Source organism: Dermacentor albipictus, chromosome 1, assembly GCF_038994185.2.
Source record: "Dermacentor albipictus isolate Rhodes 1998 colony chromosome 1, USDA_Dalb.pri_finalv2, whole genome shotgun sequence".
NCBI lineage: Eukaryota > Metazoa > Arthropoda > Arachnida > Ixodida > Ixodidae > Dermacentor > Dermacentor albipictus.
Window position 1 is genome coordinate 400,113,911 of NC_091821.1, and position 19,048 is coordinate 400,132,958.

General features: G+C 48.5%; 1 protein-coding gene across 7 annotated transcripts in view; it reads right to left on the reverse strand.

Moving 5' to 3' along the window:
• Positions 1-19,048, reverse strand: part of LOC135918744 (sodium channel protein PaFPC1-like) — an 81,907-nt gene that overhangs the window by 46,588 nt on the left and 16,271 nt on the right. For 4 of the 7 annotated variants that reach the window (XM_070532103.1, XM_065452406.1, XM_070532104.1 and 1 more), the window contains 12 exons: positions 18,290-18,396; positions 16,760-16,938; positions 14,426-14,570; positions 13,398-13,544; positions 12,322-12,444; positions 10,462-10,683; positions 8,801-8,858; positions 7,370-7,530; positions 5,954-6,306; positions 5,318-5,537; positions 4,650-4,730; positions 185-228 (listed from right to left, as the gene is read on the reverse strand). In XM_070532103.1, coding sequence (XP_070388204.1) covers positions 185-228; positions 4,650-4,730; positions 5,318-5,537; positions 5,954-6,306; positions 7,370-7,530; positions 8,801-8,858; positions 10,462-10,683; positions 12,322-12,444; positions 13,398-13,544; positions 14,426-14,570; positions 16,760-16,938; positions 18,290-18,396 — 1,840 coding nt within the window. The remainder of the gene's footprint in view (positions 1-184; positions 229-4,649; positions 4,731-5,317; positions 5,538-5,953; positions 6,307-7,369; positions 7,531-8,800; positions 8,859-10,461; positions 10,684-12,321; positions 12,445-13,397; positions 13,545-14,425; positions 14,571-16,759; positions 16,939-18,289; positions 18,397-19,048) is intronic. The other 3 variants (XM_070532105.1, XM_065452408.1, XM_065452409.1) reach the window with 1 other exon arrangement.

Here is a 19,048-nt window from a genome sequence, read left to right on the forward strand (position 1 = left end):
ACAGCGCTTTTCCATGTGTAAACGCTGTCCCACAGAACATGCGTATCAACTGGAATGATAATGATGGCGGATCGCACGAATGTTCGTCACGCGGTCACCAGCAATGGCACCATGAAATTGCCACATCTCCAAGGCAAGATGCATGTGATCGTCTGAAAAAAAAAAAAACAGTCGATGCACTTACCTCTCTGCGGTGGGAAGTGCGTGCGTCTCGTCAGAGGATGGATGCTGCAAATCGGGCAAAGAATGCAATACTATTACCCAAAAGGCCACAACTTGCAACAAATGCGCTTATTTCGTAGACCGCCTCATCTCGCGATAATGAAAGAGAAATGCGGAAGCGTGTTTTACTCCTGTAAAATCTGCCGGAACTATCTAGCGTGCTTCTGACACCTGACCAGTCAAACGTTCTGGAGAAGGAGTAGAAGGTACGAAGAGGTGAGAGAGACAGGAAAGAAGAGAGTGCTCGGAGCTGGCGGCTCTGCTGGTGTAAGTTGTTCTGCATACATTAAAAGAAACTGAGAGCCCATTTATGCGTCTGCTTCATTACAGCATCTATAGGTTAAGAGCACTTCCGCCGAAAATCGGGCTTCGCCCTGTATATCGTCCAGGTCCAGGTATATCGTGCATTTGTGCCACGTGCCTCATGCGTGCACGCGACAGGTGGCAGCGTCAGCTCTTAGGAACTCATCTACGCTCGTGGAGCGGTACACCCCGCGCGATTTTCAAGCAATCGACAAAGGCAGACAACAAAAATTACCAATCTGAACATTTGATAAACCGAGCAGACAAAGCTTTGATACTATAAGGTTTCTTCCAACAAAATCCAAGAGAAACCATGTGAGGCTGATTCTCAAAGTCAAGCGACAGTCAAGCTGAGGTATCGCTTCAACGCACACTGAGCGGTGGCAAGGCAGCAAGCACAACGGTATGAGCCACCGTCGCACCTATAACCAGCCCCCGACGCAGACCGCTTTCAAGATAGGGCGCGCGCGTTCGCGCAATGCGCAACTGCTGCCGGAGCACAACTCCGCCCAACATCCCCCCGCCGCAATGCGCGCGACCAAAGACAGCGCGTTTCCTCCCCGCTTTCCTCCCTTGCAAGCGCGAGATTGAGCCGCGATCACCAGTGCCCCTCGGGTGCGGTCGCACAATATGCAGTTGCTGCCCAAGCACAACGCCGCATCTCCCTCTCCACCCGCGCGATCTCTCGCGCGAAGGAAGTCGGCGCGTTCCCTCCCCGCTTTCCTCCCTTGCGCGCGCAATATTGAGCCATGATCGCCGCCTCCCCTCACGCGCTTTCCCTCGCACCTACAGCATGCGGCCCGCGGCGACGGTGCTATCGCCCTTGGACTTTATGCGGAACATCACGGTTACGGCGACGGCAAAAATGCGCCTGAAGTGTCCATTATAATTGCTATCGCAATAAAATGGCAACTTCCTACACTAGCTACACTCGTACGGCCAAAGCAGGTTAAGAAAAAATAACCCAAGTATGTGAGTGTTGTGCTCACGCTCAATCAAGGAGGTTTTACGAAAAATTCTGTGGTGGCAACCCCCGCAGATTCTTACCAGCAGAGGTGAAGCCAGCGCTTTCCCTCACTTCATCGTTAGAAGCGTGCTGAGCTAGGTGGAGCATAGTGGCAGTGCCGCCGCTCTTGCTCTGTGATAATAAATACTGGAGTGATTGAAAAATAAAAGCTTGTTGTTTCGGCCTAGAATATTGCCATTGGCTTAGTCGTCATATTGCGATCTCCCATAACAAGTTGTCAAGACGTTCAATTTTGATCCTAAAACGAGTGGCACTGACAGACACATCAAGAATCATCGGCATGGCAAAATTGGCCGTTTCAAAACCGCTGAAAGCGAAAACGTTTTTTCTACTCCGCCACATCCTAGCGTTAATCGCTTCCCTTAGTAAGATGGCGGCGGCCGGCTTCAATTTCAGAGCAGCACCTCCACTCCAGAATTATTTTTTTTACGCTCAATATAGATGCACTAGCGTTCCTGCTGCGCTGGTGTGTGTATGCACTAGTCTGAGAGGAACGGATAATAAACGTCAAGCTAACGTCATCGAATATAAATTTACTGGGCGCCGACTGACGCCGACACTTTCCCTTTGGTCCACGACCAGGCGCGACGCCCCCGGCGGCTCTCCTCAACTAGCCAGCGTCGGGACGCCTATTAGCTGCGGTTAAACCTCCTCGGCTGCGGTGCGCAGCTCCTTCCGCCCAGCAGCAGTTGCCTTGCTTGCCGCGTCCCGCCAACACCGTCCAAGGCATTCAAGCACAGCGCTAATCTTGTTATCTACGGAGCCTGCATGCAAGCGCTGGGCTCCGATTTGCAAGTTGACAAGGAAATTTATTGACCCGTAGGCACGCTTGCAACTGTGGTATGAAAGTAAAGCGCAGTATAAGGTATAGCACATGTAATACATCATACTTGATGTAAACAAAACAGATTAGCAAATGAAATAATAAAAAGTGTCTCCTTGACACTGGCTTTGCCACACACAACAGCAACACCAACAAAACATCATTACAGCGTCCACGCAAAAGCATTACTCGCTGGATATAAACCGCTTACGTCGTATGAAGAGGAGACAGGTGTGTGGTTAGTAAGTTAACCCCCTTTGAACAGCCATGTTTCTCCGATTATGCAGTGGGATCAGCCGAATTTTTCAATGTCATTTTCGCTTAACTATGCAAGATAATATGTACACATGAGCTGCTATCGCATGGTTGTAATTCATGTAAGCAAAAACCATTCTCTTCTGTAAAAAAAAAAGAAACGGAAAGCATGATCACAGCACACTTTTCACTGTGACCGCAGTAAGTCGGCTGTATGGGCCTTGAACCTCACCGTTGAAGAGGCCGGTGCTTTAGATGTTTCGTTCGATGAACCGAGCTTCTTACAAAAAAAAAATTACTAGTGAGAACCACACGGACAGAATTGAAGACACATTTCTTAGCAAATCTATCTCAACATACTTCTCGGGAACCTCGTATCTGCACAGGATATATTCGGCAACACGTGTATCGGTATATCTGTATTTTCGATACATCCTGCGGAGTGCCGTGTATCTTAAGATTGCAAGATACACTTACAGCAAAATTCGTGAAGACTCTCAAAGTTACGGAGGCAACCTATTTGGGGCAGTCAATATTTCTTCTAAGAGACGACACTTAGTGCTATTTTTATAACCAAGATGATTGAGAATATTGGACGCTGTGTTGCACTAGCATTGGCAATTATAAAATTTTACTACATTAGTTGCTTTTTTATAGTGGTCTATAAGTACAATGTTGCAACTGCAGAATGGAATTCAAGGTAGTTCTCATATCACGCCATGTTGCTGGAAGCTTCGTGCTCGGCACCATAGAACGCAGGCAATAGCTTGCGCGGACAAAGAACGCGCGGATAGCACACACTTCCGGGAGCGAGGGTGACGTGGCGTTGCGGTGATGCCCTTTCCCCTCATGCAACATCTGGCGCGCAAGTGCGGCAGGATGTGCTCTCTTTCGCCCGCTCTGCTCCACCGAGATGACCACGTGATGTGACGTCGCAACCAATGGGAATTTAGGTGCCGCTTCACTGCTACAGACGCCGGCTTTGTCGCTCAACGTGCCATTTGATGTTTTCGCATCAAAATCCATGTGTGTTAGCAGAGGAAATTTGAAAGGAAGGAGATCAGCTGGCGGGATATAAAAAATATGCAAGTAAACACTAGTAAACTTTCAGGTGCCCCTAGCGGAGTTATAATGAGAAAAAAAAACTAATGTATCGATGTATCTTAAGATACAAATAGATACGTATCGAATACAATGAAATGGCTAGTTATCTTGTATCTGTCTCTCAAATACTTATAAGCTCAGTATATCATATCTATATTATGATACAATTGAAAATTACGTTTGCCCAGCCCTGGCCGGAACTCTGACTCTTGTCTATCGGGAGCTACAAACATGGCGGTCAAGCCAGCATAAGAATAATTATTCTGTGTTCACTTGGCTCGAAACGACTTTGTCACTTCGCAAATTGACGAGTTTCAAAACATTTATTGCGTTATAAGTTCAGCAATTAGTAGTACTTCTAGTTCTGCATTCGCGTAGAGTCTTAGTGCCCCCTGCGTTAAGGAATATAGGATTCCTAAAATATATAAGCCGTTAAAGACAAATAAAGCACAGCAAATAAAGCCGCAGAAATGTTTGATGCCACAATTAAACACGAAGATCATACGAATACATGTATTAACCATCACTCCATTGCTAGCTGAACAATCTCAGTGGCATATTTTCTTCTAGTACACTTCTAGTAGAAAACTTTATGGTTGTAGGTAGGATCATCTGACAGAGCAAAATCCGGTATGTTTGAAGGCTTTCTGTAAATCTGCCTGTTCTACATTTAAAAAAAAAAGATGACAGAAACGCAAAATTTCGAATATTTGAAGCCTTTCTGTAAATTTGCGTGTTCTACAAAAAAAAAACATAGCGTGATTATCTGCAGATGTATCTGAGGATTTAGCAATGCTCCTTTATGTGCTCGGTTGGTACGACACCTTGTCTGGTCGCGTTGGGGAACGCAGTTTTCGCTGCTACATCATCCCATACTCCACAGTCATCCCTCAAGCATCAATAACGGGGACGCACCCACAAGCGCTTCCAGCTATTCTTGCACCAGGACTTGAAGCTGCACACCATCTTCTCGAAGAGGATCTCTCCAGGCGAGTTCTGTGCCAAGGGAAAACAAGAGCTGCGATGAACTAACGCTTCTAAAAGCACTTCGCAGATTTCGATGCCACAATCACCGCACGCGTTCTTGTGAGGAATTTCTACATATGTTGAACCACTATAAGCACCAAGAAAATTGCTGGTAAACAGCAGCGTCAGTGTGCTACAACACTAGTACGGACTTTGTCTGCGCTGCCCGACAGGCATTTCTGATTCAATACAGACAGAACAATCAAATCTTATCTAGATCACGCTTGCTTACTTGCAGAAATATACGCTTAATAAGTCATTGTAGCGGCGCAAACCAAAGGTACTCGTTGAGACGCCGACGTCGTTTCTTACGAATGTCACGTTTGTACGTTCCTACCACGGAAGCTTGAACCTTTGACCGATAATTTGTCAGCTGTGCCAAAACTTGTTCCGTCACGAAGAACGACGACGTCAATTTTCATTTAGTTTGACCGCGTAGCACGCAAGTGGCCAGAGAAACCACGTGTGCGTCTCGTGACGTGCAGCATAAACTGATTCAATTTTTCTTGTGATGACCTGGAAACTGGCGAGTCGCGTATCGCCTCATTCCGCCTCACCCTCTCGACGATCCTGTCGACGTTGAAGCTGCTGAGCAGGAAGGCGAGGAAGACGTTGAGCAGCACGTAGTTGCCGACGAAGAAGACGCTGCTGTAGAAGGCGACGCATCGGAGCCTGCCGTGGCCCTCGTGGAAGCAGTTGACCAGCGGATCGAACATGTCGCCGCAGAAGAGGCGCACCATGAGCAGCACGCTGTGCAGAAAGTCGCGGCTGTTCCACCTGCGCGAAAGCGGAATCGGCATCGGATAACTAATCGATTTCTTATCAACTCACTACGCCGTTGGCTTCGCTAAACGCGTAAGGACAGGGTATATACTCCAAGGAAACTTGGACTATAGTTAGTTTTCGTGCGACGACACAGACGCACCTCTCACTGCCCTAGTACGCAAAGATGGCGGCCACGATGAGGTCAATGCATTGTATTACCACGCGCACATTGTTTTGCTTATTGACCGTGACTGTTTTTCACCGGTTTGTCACTGTTATCGCTTTGTCGTTCGACATAAGATGGGCCCATCGTGCTGTCACGTTTCTTGATTACACTTCTTCTCGACGTGCTAGTACCCTAATGATGGCGGCCGCGATGACTTCTGTGCAAACTATCTATCTGTGATGATCGTAGGCCACTCGCTCACCGCGACTGCGGTTTACGGTCTCCGGAGTCGAAGAGGTCTTCGGCGGCGACGGCGAACGCCACGACCACGAGCATGATGACGAGCAGCAGGTTGAGCAGCGGCTTCAGCAGCGAGAGCATCATGTTGAGCATGTAGAACAGCGTGTCCCATGTGCGCGCCACGTACACCAGCCGGAACAGCCTGAGAAAGCGCGTGCGGACGCCCACTTCGTAGCGCAGCAGCACCAGCAAGTCGGAGGTGATGCTGCAGATCACGGCGCCCAGGTCGAGAACCGAGAACTTCTTGTGGAAGAAGGACCAGCCGCGCGCGGATAGCTTGATGGCCATTTCGACGGAGAAGGCCACGCTGGCCGCCTGCGGTGATCGAATTGCCAGCTATGTCGCAACGCCAGAGGTGAGCAAGCTTTGATACAGAGCGTGGGACGTTTTTAACGCATAACATGGTGGCTCCAGAGCCTTCCTTACAGCCCCGGATAGCTCGTGTTGTCGTGGGAGCGGTTACGTTTGGGCCATCTGCGAGGGCTTTCTCCTGAATGGCAAAATTGAATAAAATTGTGGGATTTTACTTGCCAAACTACGAACTGATTATGAGACAAGCCGCAATAGAGAATACGGATGAATTTCAACCATCTGTTTTTTTCAATATGTGCCCAATGCGTGGTATATACATTAAAGTTTTTGTGTCCCGCCCCCATCGGAATGCATCGGATAGAGCCCGTGATTCTCCTGAATGTGAGCTGCCAGATATATAGGCGCCGCGACTTGCTGCTCGCGATGTGTGCTAGGAATATGTTGGGGGCAGGGGGGGAGTGAGCTCACACGTAACGACAAGGTACAACAGTCCTTGTCAAAAGTTTCGAAGCCACTCCGCGAATGACTACTCGGTCACAGAGCTGTCGTACCACGTCTGGTGTTCAGCGATCCCATGAGCAGGAGGAACACTTTCCCCCTAAATTTCCGGGATTTCATAATGACCAAAGTTCCACGTGGTCGCCATCACGCTGCCTGCCGCGAAAGTCGGCCACCCACGCAGATGCTTCGCGAATTTCGACAAAGACTGTGTACGCCATGTTTCACGCTCTCGTAAATTGCACACTGCCGAGACTCATCACGATGAGAGTGGGATAACCGGCAGTAGCGCAAGGCAGTACTCAAGCAGAGGCGTTAGAAGCGCTGGCCGGCAGCTATGAACTCTTATTCTGTGCAAAATTATGTCCCTGACCTGCCCTCCTCCCTTCAGCAGACAACGCAACGTGTGACTCCAGGGCTCCCGGCTGCCCCACCTTGGATGGCGGTTGCGGGCACGACACAGCCGTTAAGCTACAACTCTGGACCATATCCAACACCTTTATGACATCGCGTGTCATGTGGCAACTGTTCGAAGAGTGCTCCCACTTGCATGATGCAGCCGACGTACCATGTTTCCCCAGGTGAGCATGCTCTTGAACTGAGCGTTGGCGTAGCTGCCATCCAGGGCGAGGAACAGGGTGCTGAGGATGATGAGAACGTGGATGGTGAGGTCGAGGATTGGGCTCTTCTCCATGGCGAGGCACACCATTCGGACCGTGGCCCAGTCCGCTGCAATGCAGACCGCGCTATTCAACCACTCACCGGCTCGACCACGTCGAAGAAGAGCGCTCCCGGGCAAGCGCGTCGGGACACATAGTTAAAGGATTATCTACGTTGAAATCGACAAGCGCGCAAAGCCCCAGTGCTGATAGTGCTTCAAAACTAACCCCCCCCAAAATGGAAACAGCAATTCATTTAAATTCACAACTAAATTTTACCAATCTAAAAGGAAAACACGGTCAACTGTTATGTCATCCGTTCAAAACGATACTAACCGGTGCTGCGCATTAGCTCTAAATCAATAACATACACTTGTAAAGATAACTGACGCGTTCTGCAAACGGTGCCTCAGAAGGTACGGCGATAGCTATCTGATCATCGTGTCACTGTGTCTGGACCATCTACGCCGCACAGCAAATTTTCACTGCAGCCTTCCGAAGCGCCGTAGATTTGTCACATCCTAAATATTTACAAGTTCAAGTGAAAAAGTAGACTGCCACTTGTGTCAAATGCTACTCTGCTATGGACAAACTACGTAGGACTCACAGTTCATCATACGTAAGTCGCTGAGCGCATATGCAGACGATAGCCTTCACGACCTATATGCCAGAATCCCCGTCGCAAGAAAAATGACTTTTCGATAACAAATATTTGTGCCGACATTCTATAGAAAGCCAGACGTCGTTTGTAAGTTTATGAAGCTGTTTCATTCGGATGTCTGTGGATGACTGCTTTTCGTAGATTATATATATATATATACGAGCGAATTAGCCGAGGTAGAGGAGTTGGCCAGGTCATGTAACACGCGAGCAACAGAATAGGTGCCGCCAAAAGGAAGACGCAGTCTAGAACTTGGTCGGCTGAAGCAAGAAAAATGGCAATTGGAGATCGCTGGGAGAAGCCTTCCGTCCCCACAGTGGACATATAGGTACTCTGATAGCGAGGCTGTTTCTTAACGTATATACTAAAGGAAAGTCAACAGGAAGGCAAGACAATCCAGTGGACATTCTTTTATTTTGAGGCACATAAATTACTAAAAATAAAAGCCTCTGGACAGAAAGTGAGAGAGGCACAAAGGAGAGATGCCTCGACCTGCACCACTAGTGTATCGCAGGTAGCCTCTGGAGAGCTTGCATACTTTGCAAGTTGACCGTTATGTGTTTTTCGTGTTGTGTGTTGACCGTTACGTGTTTTCCGAGTGTTATGGGCTTTCGCCAAGTAAAACGTCCTTGACCTTCACCCTGTCACCAGAAGCAGCGCGCGCTCTCGGTCACCTTACCTCGGAGAGGGATGTCTGCTCGGACGCCCGCCGGCTGACTCTGGGCGCGGGCGGCCCCCTGCGTGGAAATACAAACGCGAGCGTTGTAATTCGCAGGCTTCGGCGCACAAGCTTGCTATGCTGTTTTACAACGCTTCAACGAACGTACAGTCGACAAGGGGCCCTGGCGAGGACACGTCGAGTTGTCGAAACGGAGGCTGGAGTTTTAGGACATGCGCTCGATCAACTTGTCATCCCTTCCGTCTCGTACCTGGTTAAGGATTAAGCTTTGTTTGCTCAAACAGATGCCACGTCTTTAGCTAGGGGTACGCTAATATTCGAAACTTTCGAATAGCGAGTCGAATATTGTACTATTTGTTCGGCCTTCGAATAGAATGGCCACTATTCGTTAACACGAATACTTCACTCGCCAACTGCGTGCGACCCAAAATAAGAATGAAGCAGAAAGTGCGCTGAACTTCATCCCGGAGGCCGTAACAGGAATAAGAATGAGAAGTTACGTAGATGAGCGGGCTACGTCGTTCGTAGGCAGACTTTTTCCGGCTAGACTGATTATCCGCATCCTGCGAAGATTCCTGCGTGTGCCAACAAATTTCTTATTTCTCCCTAATGCTTCGTTCGTGCTTTTAATAAACAATGCTTCGTAACGTGCAACGTAATGAAAGAAACTTGATAATGTTGTGAATATAAAAAGGTGCGAACATTGTTTCTATTAACGGTGCAAGTGGCTGTTGGTTATTGGAAAAACTATTCGGAAGGTGTTCGATTCGATTCGCTTCTCTTGCACTGTTAGATTCGCATTCGACACGGGGTGCTATCCTGGACAGTGTCATATCTCGCCACGTTGGCGTTTTGAGCCAATCAGAGAAGTTGTAGCAACCATTTGACCCAGTCACACAGCACAAAAGATGGCGAATCCGACAGTATGGATGAATTTGATACACGGATGAAAAAAAAAAAGAATCTTAGGAGGGAGCGTCGCGTGACAATCATAAAGGCCAGTCATTAAAAAAAAATAAAAGAAGAGGGGAGGGGGGGGGGATACGATGGAAAAAGCACCCAAGCAAAAGGTACGTGCTCTTCTGTTCACCGCGTGGCTGCGCTGCAGGATTCGTCGTCCCGATTTTCTGCTGCGTCACTCGTACACGGCCGCATTTGAAGCCGGAACGCGTCGATAATCGTGCGGAGGCTCCGGAACTGGCATCGCCTTCGAAACTACAACTGTATCGAGGCCAGCACGTCAATGCATCGGCTGCGGAGAGCACAAAGCCAGCGAGACGGGCTCGGTTTGAAAGCGGCTTGCAACTACGGCTTGCCAAGGCGTCACTCAAACCCTACCGCGAACCAAGCCACGTACACGGGGTGCTCCTTTTCCAGGATTCAACACGCGATGTGCGCATTTCGCCTCGATTCCTCGAATGAAAGCGGGGAGGGGAGGAACGGCGCCGCACGGTCAGAGGACGTTGCCTTGCGAAGGCTGCATGCCTGATGTCATTCTCGCTCCCAGCAGTTTCTTTCCTCTATCGCGAAACAGCATCCGCGGCCTCGTTATAGTTACTATTCCCACACCCACAGTTGTTTTTTTGTTTGTTTGTTTGAAAGCTGGAGTAAATACAGCGTCGGCTCTACCTTTCCAGATCTCGCGTATTCGAGATGCGTACCACCACCGGCGCCGCTGCGGCAGCGATCGGCTGCTCGTACGTCTCGTCGGAGTGCATCCGTCGCGTGGCCGCGGGCGGTCGCAGCGTGGCGGCCCGCAGCAGCGGCCGGGGCGCGTTCGCTTCGTCCGTCACCATGTCGGCGAAGGCGCCGAATCCCAGCTCCCGAGTCAGGGCCTCCCCTTCGCCGCGGCGAAGCCGCTGCTTGAAACGCAGCTGTCGCACCTGCGACAGCAAACGTGCGCAACACTTAACGCTAACGTTAAGGGATAACTTAACGTTAAGGGATAAGAAAAGAGCAGATTGGGTGAGGGAACAAACGCGAGTTAATGACATCTTAGTTGAAATCAAGAAAAAGAAATGGGCATGGGCAGGACATGTAATGAGGAGGGAAGATAACCGATGGTCATTAGGGGTTACGGACTGGATCCCAAGGGAAGGGAAGCGTAGCAGGGGGCGGCAGAAAGTCGGGTGGGCGGATTAGATTAAGAAGTTTGCAGGGACGGCGTGGCCGCAATTAGTACATGACCGGGGTTGTTGGAGAAATATGGGAGAGGCCTTTGCCCTGCAGTGGGCGTAACCAGGCTGGTGATGATGATGATGATCATGACGGGGGCAAAAAAAAAAAAACGCGCGCAAAATCTCAGGAGCGATGGCGAGGGCTGCGGCTCCTTCAATAGGAACTGTTAAGGTGTATTCGCAGTCACCGTTGCGTGTTCCCGCCATGTAAACGGCGTTTTCGGGAGGAGAGATAAATTAAATCGTCGTTTTCTATATAGTACATATCCTTTGTTCACGGGACTCCTGCTTCGTTTGTGTGCCGCTTCGAGCGGAGACGAGTCCCAAACTCTTGGAGATGAAATTGCTCGGCTCGAAGTTCAGTGCAGACGACGTTTGTAGGCATTTTACGGCGTTATTTGTTTTTGTGTTGTATACTACAGCTGAAAACATCTTTCACCCAATAAAATTCAATTGTGAGTCTGCGCGCGTCCTGTCCATTTCTCCGTATGTTGTCCGTGTGTTTATAGCGCGGTAACCCCCGTATTACAAGATGAACTTCCACCACCTAGCCCAACTTGCCCCATGCATAATCACTACTGCATGCATAATCAGTGTGTACACGTTATATCAGACGGGGCGCTATCGCGGTTTTCTTTACGTTCCGTGACAAACATACGAGGTTGGAACTGGCCTGAAAATTTTTTGACCAACTGAAGAGGGATGATTGCGAAATTGGATTACAAAATTTTCTGAAATCACTCCGACGTCGTGTGGAACCAACTACGATTTTCCTATTCAAGTATATGTAGAGCGGACAGACAGACAGACAGACAAAGAACTTTAATGACAAGGTCCTGAGAAGCTTTGCCCTAGGGCAGAGCTGGGGGCCGCTCCCACGTAGGAACGGGTAGGCCGAGCCTAAACGCCGCATCGTGGGCTCTCTGGAGAAATACTCAAATAGGCAACTGCTGAGCAGATTTGAATAAAGTTTGTTGACACCGAGGGAGAAATTTAAATTCTAGCAACTGTAGGAAGCGGCATTTCGATTTAGGACTTCTGTTTTTGTTTTTCCAAACACTGTCGAAAATCGGTAAGATCCGAAAAAAATAGCAGCTCGAAGTTTACAAACTCGTTGCCCTGCACTTAAAACAGATATCGCAGTGACGTAAACTGCATATGTTATAGCATCGGAAGTGGCCAAATGTGATACACGATTTTACAGCTCGCGTAATTTTTTTCCACTGTGTTTACGAGAATTTCTACTCGCAATTTAGTGGCGTACATCATAGTGGTGTACAATACATTATCTCTGTGAGTGGGAAGGGGGGGGGGGGAGGGGATTGCGCGACGCATGAGGCGTACCTTGTGGACGGAGGGTATCTGCGCGAGACTGACCAGCGGTTGGACGTACAGGTGGTCTACGTTCACCTCGAAATCACAAATTTCTTGGAACAGAGTCAAGTCCATTAGGGATCCCTGCTCCATCTGCAAGAGAGAGAAGAAAGAGAGCGTAGGCGTCAGTCGTCATGGCCGTTTTCCGCTGTACGAACTTGCACGTTATAAAGTTTTATAGGTCGCTCTGCAAGATCCACTGACAACTGGCCTACAAATCAAGTGATACTCTCGACTCTTGCAGTTCCTCACAGAGCGCAAAACACACAAAAGTTGTCGTGCTGCGGCATTTCGGGTGTCACTGAGAGCACTGGGTTCAGCGACAAAAAAAAATAAATCTTGACGTGTCCGTGAGACCACGTTGCTCCATCGTCATGAGAGCCCGGAAATTCGCACCTTTCCTACGATAAAAACGAAGCTGAAAATACGTTCGTAAGAAGCATTTGTGTCAGTTTAAAACAACAGTACGATTTAAAATTAAGTAAGGAGGACTCCATGCGAAAATAGAGCCCCTTGGTGCCAGTTCCCCAACTGTACGGGGCGATGGCAATACGACGACATTGAAGACGACGACGTTTACAAAGGAAACAGCCACGCAGCGACAATGCCACGATGACAATGAAGGTGCCAGTACAACAACACCGGCGGCATGATGATGACCCTTCATTGGCTGGTGTCTGAACCTGCAGTTTCACCAACTTCACTTCTTTGAACAACTGGGAGCTGGAACCAACTCCCAAAAGAGATAATGAATATTACCGACAACGGCCTCTCTTTTAATTTATTAATTTTGTATTGACAATGCCACTTGACATCGTGTTTTGTATTTTGCGTGGATATTTTAGTGATCTTGTATTGATTATGCTATAGGATATTGCATTTATTATTTTTGTTTCCCTGGGGCCCACCTCATTAACCCAGCTATTATTTTTTCAAACCACGTTGACTTTGTCTATTCGCTCAGGTTCCACTATACGTTAATTTTACTCTTCTTTCTTTATTTAACCGCCGCAGTAGCACAGTGGCTATGATTCGAACACGCGTACCTTCTGCTTGCGAGCCCGCTTGAGGTTGTTCTCCCCGACGTAGGTGTGCACGGTGACGGCGAGCATGAGGTTGATGAGGTACGCCGAGCCGAACATCACCGTGCACAGGAAGAGCGGGAAGCAGGTGGGACCGACCGCCTGCAGTAGCTGCGCGGACACGAACAAAAAAAGAAAAGTAGAGTGAACGATGCGGCTCTATCCTGGCAAACGTAAAGAATAGTGCATACAAGGAAACAGAGAATGTCATGAGGAGCAGAGAGTTTACGGATGCATAGTAAATAGTGACATGACGCTCGTGAGTTGGCGTACGTATGCTTCGGGAAAGCGCCATCGGCTGGTGAGATTGGCTTATATTCCGCGCCGACATAGTCGCGGCCGTGGCAGCGGATGCTGCACAGTGAAATGCTGGCAGACCAACTCAGGGCTGTCCAGAGGGCCCGTGTGACGACAGAGGGGCTCGGCTTCTCTGTCCCGACGCGGGAGCGACCCGCATCAGTCCCAGACTGATCCCTCAGGACCTGAATAAAGTTCGTCGTACGCTACCATAGTTGCGGTCGTTTCGGTGTTCGACTACATGGCACATCCTTTACTGGCGCTTGCAGAAACTGTGGCGTTTCCTTTCTATGTACGGTTGCGTACTTTATTGCCTCAGTGGCAAACAGTACTGCGCCCAATGCCAAAAGTAAGAAAAAGTTGACATTTGCGCTTCTTACGCTCAAGAGAGATCAAATAAACGGCCTCGCCGTACAAGTAATTTACAGGTGATTAATTGCGGGTTTCAACGTTCAACGCTTCAGTCAGTGGGCTGCCAATGATCGTCTACAAAACGCGTTTTGAGTGCACATCACTGGCAGGCGCGCGCGCACACACACAATCAGCTTTACGCGATTTTTGCCTCCTGTAAAGTGTGCTTTTTTGCACACTGAGTAACAATGCAACAAAAGCGCAGGTACAGGAGACGCGCTCCGCAAAAGTGCATGCGCACTTGAGGCGAGGGAAATGAGAAAGAGCGCAGCGGTGAGACGCACCATGTTGTACGGGATGTTCCAGTTGTCCAGGCTGAATATGTTAAAGGTGGTGAGCACGGCGTCCACCACGTTGTCGTACGAGGGGAACACCCGTCGCTCTTCCACCACGTCCACCGTCACACACGAGAAACCTGGTTCGCAAGTGCTGCGAACACAGCGTGCTATGCTCTCAGTAGTGGAAGAGCATGATAACAACGAATGGATTACAAGTAAGCGACACTTCCGCACCGTCTCGCACTATCTTGTAGTGCTACTTCGACTTTTAGTGACCGCCCGGCGTGCATGCTAATGACCCCGAAGTTACTAAGCTGTTAACCGTTCGTGTGCCCCGAATTCGAGAGTGCACTTGCCGTCTGTGGGCCTCATCGGAATGGTTTGACAAAACCGCTGTAATCCGTTTAGAGTCTCGCAGTAGAGTTCCTTTATTTTGATTGTTATGATCAATACAATGTTTCAAGTCTTAAACCAAACGCTAATCTCTTCAGCCTTGAAGTGCCTAAAGAACTAATCGCGACTAGTCTCCCTTTACAGAGGAACAGCGCATAAATCTGGAGACGAAGTGGGGCGCAATGAAAACACACACGGCACTGTCTTCTTTGTGCATTCTTCGTCCTCGTCGTATTTCTGCGATGTTGTCCTGTGCCATGAATAACCAGAAAGCCAAACATGGGAACGCGTCTCTCTTCAACAAGATTTACCGTGCACACCTTGCATGTTTCGTCATTACACCTGCTGATCGGCTTTCACAGTGTATAAGTCATTCCAAAGCTGTTGGAACCCTGCTGCCGCTGGAACCCTGCTGCCGTTGCAGCCCTGTTGTATGTACGCGCAAACTATTTTTGTTATTGCTGTTGCTGCTGCTGTTGTTGTTTTGTTCCAATAGCGAGCGACTAGAACCATCGGCCCACTGAAATGAGGAAGTGAGCCGATGACATGAGTACAGAAACCGTTATAATGACATGGCCGATGGCCAACAGATACGAGCTCAACACTTAATTTAACATCAAGCAGAGGTTGTCTGGCTCCAATGTGCATCTTTATTGCTACTTTTCTTCAAGTGGTCTAGCAGTGTACGTCACGGTTCCATTGCTAAAGTGAACAGCATATTAGTATTTCGGGACTGATTACAGCCTAGGGTGCTATAACGTAAAACTGTTCCAAACTTTTATATCCCAATTCTGCCATCAGCCCACCGCGATTGGTCAAAAACTTTTTTGGACCACCCCCACTTCACCTGTCTGTCACGCGACGTCACGAAAACCGCGATAGCTCCCCAAATGATATGACGTGTACACACTGATTATGCATAATTTGACCGAACAAAACAAAATTAGTTATTTCTGATTCGACGCCCTTTCGCCGTTAGCCCTCGGCTATTGGTCAAAAGTTTTCGGGCTGCACCCACTTCATCTGCCTCTTACGCAACGTCACAAAACCGGAAAAACATACCGCATCAAAGTGACGCGTACGCGTTAAAGATGCATTAATATGCCGAACAAAACTGAATTTTCTTCTGAATAGCCGCAGGCTGCCCCGTTCCGAAAGTAATAAAAGATGGCTGCCGCCGATCGCTCCGGCACTCGCTATTCGGCCCTGCCGGAGAGCATGGGTTTATTTGCGTGCAATAAATTTTTTTGCATGGCCGTGTAACGTTTTTGAGAACTTTCGGCACGTTTACGAGCTCGTTCTGCCAATTCTTCTTTGCTTAGTATCCGTTTTAGCGTCATTCTTAAGCTTCCGTTGCACGCCGCCGCGATTGTCGACGAGCCACCACAAGCTAAGTAAGAGAAAGTGGACCAATCGCAGACGCTGGCATCACCCTCTTCATCCGGTTATCGATATTCAGTGCAGTGGCTCGGCCCCATGGAATCCCTCTCCACTTGAGCATGCTCCTCGCCTCTTGTGAGTCAATTAGATAAGACAAATAAGCAGCTCAGTGCAGGCGATGTTATTCGTTTTTCAAGCAAACAAAAGTGACCTCCTGTGAACGAGGGGAGCATTTGATTGGTTTGTTCTGACAATCCTGTAGGTGACCGCCCGATGCTTGCTTGCGTCGCGGTTACGCAAATTTGACGTCAGTAGATTGGAATAAAAACATATTGGAATAGTTTTACGTTATACGGCCCCTAGTTTCGACACAAACGCTTCGGCCTTTATTTCCCTTGTTACAAGTCAAGAACGCGTCACATCGAGCACTTCCTCCCCCCCCCCTCCCTCCGAAGTTGACAGCACAATCAAGTTATGTTCGTCTGAATACCAGTTACGTGTTCTCCTTAAACGCGGAACGACTCTGGGAGTGGGACCTATGGCGTGTTTCGAACAGACTGCACGTACTAGGCGGCCAGCAGGTTCCCGCAGGCGAAGCCCAGCCGGTCGCGGTCCTCGTCCTCGTCCACGCCCGTGCGCATCCAGAAGGTACGGTTGTTCGCCATGCGCCTGTACAGCTGCGCGTCGACCACCCCCAGCCTCTCCTTGCTCACCACACAGCGCCGCTTCAGCACCGACATGAACATCTGCGCGAGACCAGAAAAGGGCGCGACGCTGTTAGGGCCGAGCTTGAGGCGCCGCTATAGCTTTGCTATTGCACAGGACTTTGCAGTTATAAGCACATAACGTTTTTCCAAAATTTACCATGGTTTCGTCACGAAATAAAACTTGCCACGAAAGAGGCCAAGGGGCCAACAGTCAACCCGCGCATGAAATGTATCAGAGATTTTGGAGCGGTCTGTTGTAAATGGGAAATTAAAGTGACGCATATTTATTTAAGCATTTATTATTCGGAAAACAAAAACAAATGAATAAATGTGAAGGACGAAACTGCGCGTCCTTACAACAGAACACACTCATTATACTGTAAAGTAAACATTTCGACAAACGTAACTGCCCGGTTGAGTCAAAATATGAAGTGAGCAGTCTCTACATAGAGAAATCGAGATGTAATAGATTGAATGTTTTGACGTTTACTTGGCTCCCACAACGGGGATTAAATGAAGGATGGCAAGTGGTGAGCCCGGAAAAGACAAGAAGGTGCCGTAGATGATGGACTTTGCTCGTTTTCCTGGTGTGCTTCTGTGGAATTGTTCGAGCACAGATAACTAAGACAAACTGGCCGTGTCACACGTTTCCCTCCTCCTTGTCGCAAAAGAGCTTGCCCTGTACGTAAACCACGGATGCTATCTGCTGTTCGCTGCGCGCGCATCCATTCCGTTGGCGCCGCATTTAGCGTTCAGCATGTGCGTTGCAAACACAGCTCATTTACTGATAAAACAACACGTGTCACGCGCCTCGGTCTCGCACGTTCAGTGCGCAGGAGTACCACCAAACGAAAGAGTGCAGCACGCCACCCCAAAGCACTTTCTGCCGCTTGCACTCGACAAACTGAAATAAATATGTGATAATTTACACGTTATCGTTGATGCATATGATCGTCAACATTATCTGTCTACTCTACTGTGTCTTAGTACCTTTTTGCAAATGTTATTTGGTTTTGAATGATTCGTCAAAGTTTGTGTTTGCCGTTGATTGGGGAACATCGGCTTTATCAAGTCCTTCATAGGTTGTATTCATTTTTGTTTGCCTTTCCCTTCACAACATCTCTCAAAATAACGTCATAATTACGTACAAAGAACTGTTTTATTGTGCCATTAATAATTTTCCTTGATTTGCTTTTATTTGTGCTTCGCAGACTTCCGATGGCTAGTCGTAATCGTACGCTCTTAAACTGACTCTCCGATGGAGCACTGAAAGATATTTAAATGAAACAGAAAGAACTTTTCCGATATCGCTCTCGCAGATGTGGAGCTTTCGTAAAATTCCATGTATACGCATGAAGCAAGGTGCGTGGAAGTGGCACCTGTCGCCTACCTGCAGGCCGAAAGTGGCGAACACCAAGATGCAGAACAGCAGCAGCACGATCAGCTCGAGCATGCGCGTGGTCGCCTTGATGATGGTGTTCACGATGTCCCGAAGACCTGCTCGGGGACAACGAAATCGGATTAGACCACGTACGGCTCGGCGATTAATCAAGTAACCTTCTGATTTATCTATCAATACTTTTGCTTGACTTTGACTAATTCTGACAATATTCTGACAATTCTGACAATACTTTGACTAATTTCTTTGCGATGAATTGATTGAGGCCACGTCAGCGAAATCAGGCAAGCGTCGGCACATGACGTCACCGCTTTGCGTTCTCAAACAGCGAGGTCGGTAACGACAGACTGAATTACTATGCTCCCGCTAGCCAGCGTGTCTCGGGGCAGAGGCCACCCACGCGCTGCACTTCGAGCCAGCGGGTCATGTAGACAAGTGAATACGCCCACTGCAGCTGGAGTTTTGATTACGTGTGAGCAAGTTTATAGTGCTTCACGTGCGTGCACTCGAGGAAGGCGTCGCTGACGTAACAGTATGTGGATAACAGTAGGCATGTGTGTATTCAAACTGCACGGTTTGTTTTGTTTTTCTTCAAAGTTTACGAAGAAGATGCACGAGTTTTAGATTTCAGCTCACGTACGTGTATCCAAAGATTCTACTAACCAATTAATTAATCCTTTGAGAAATTTCGATTAATAGGGTTAAAAAATTTAATTGGTGTCTAGCCATACTTAAAGGCCGACTGTAGAC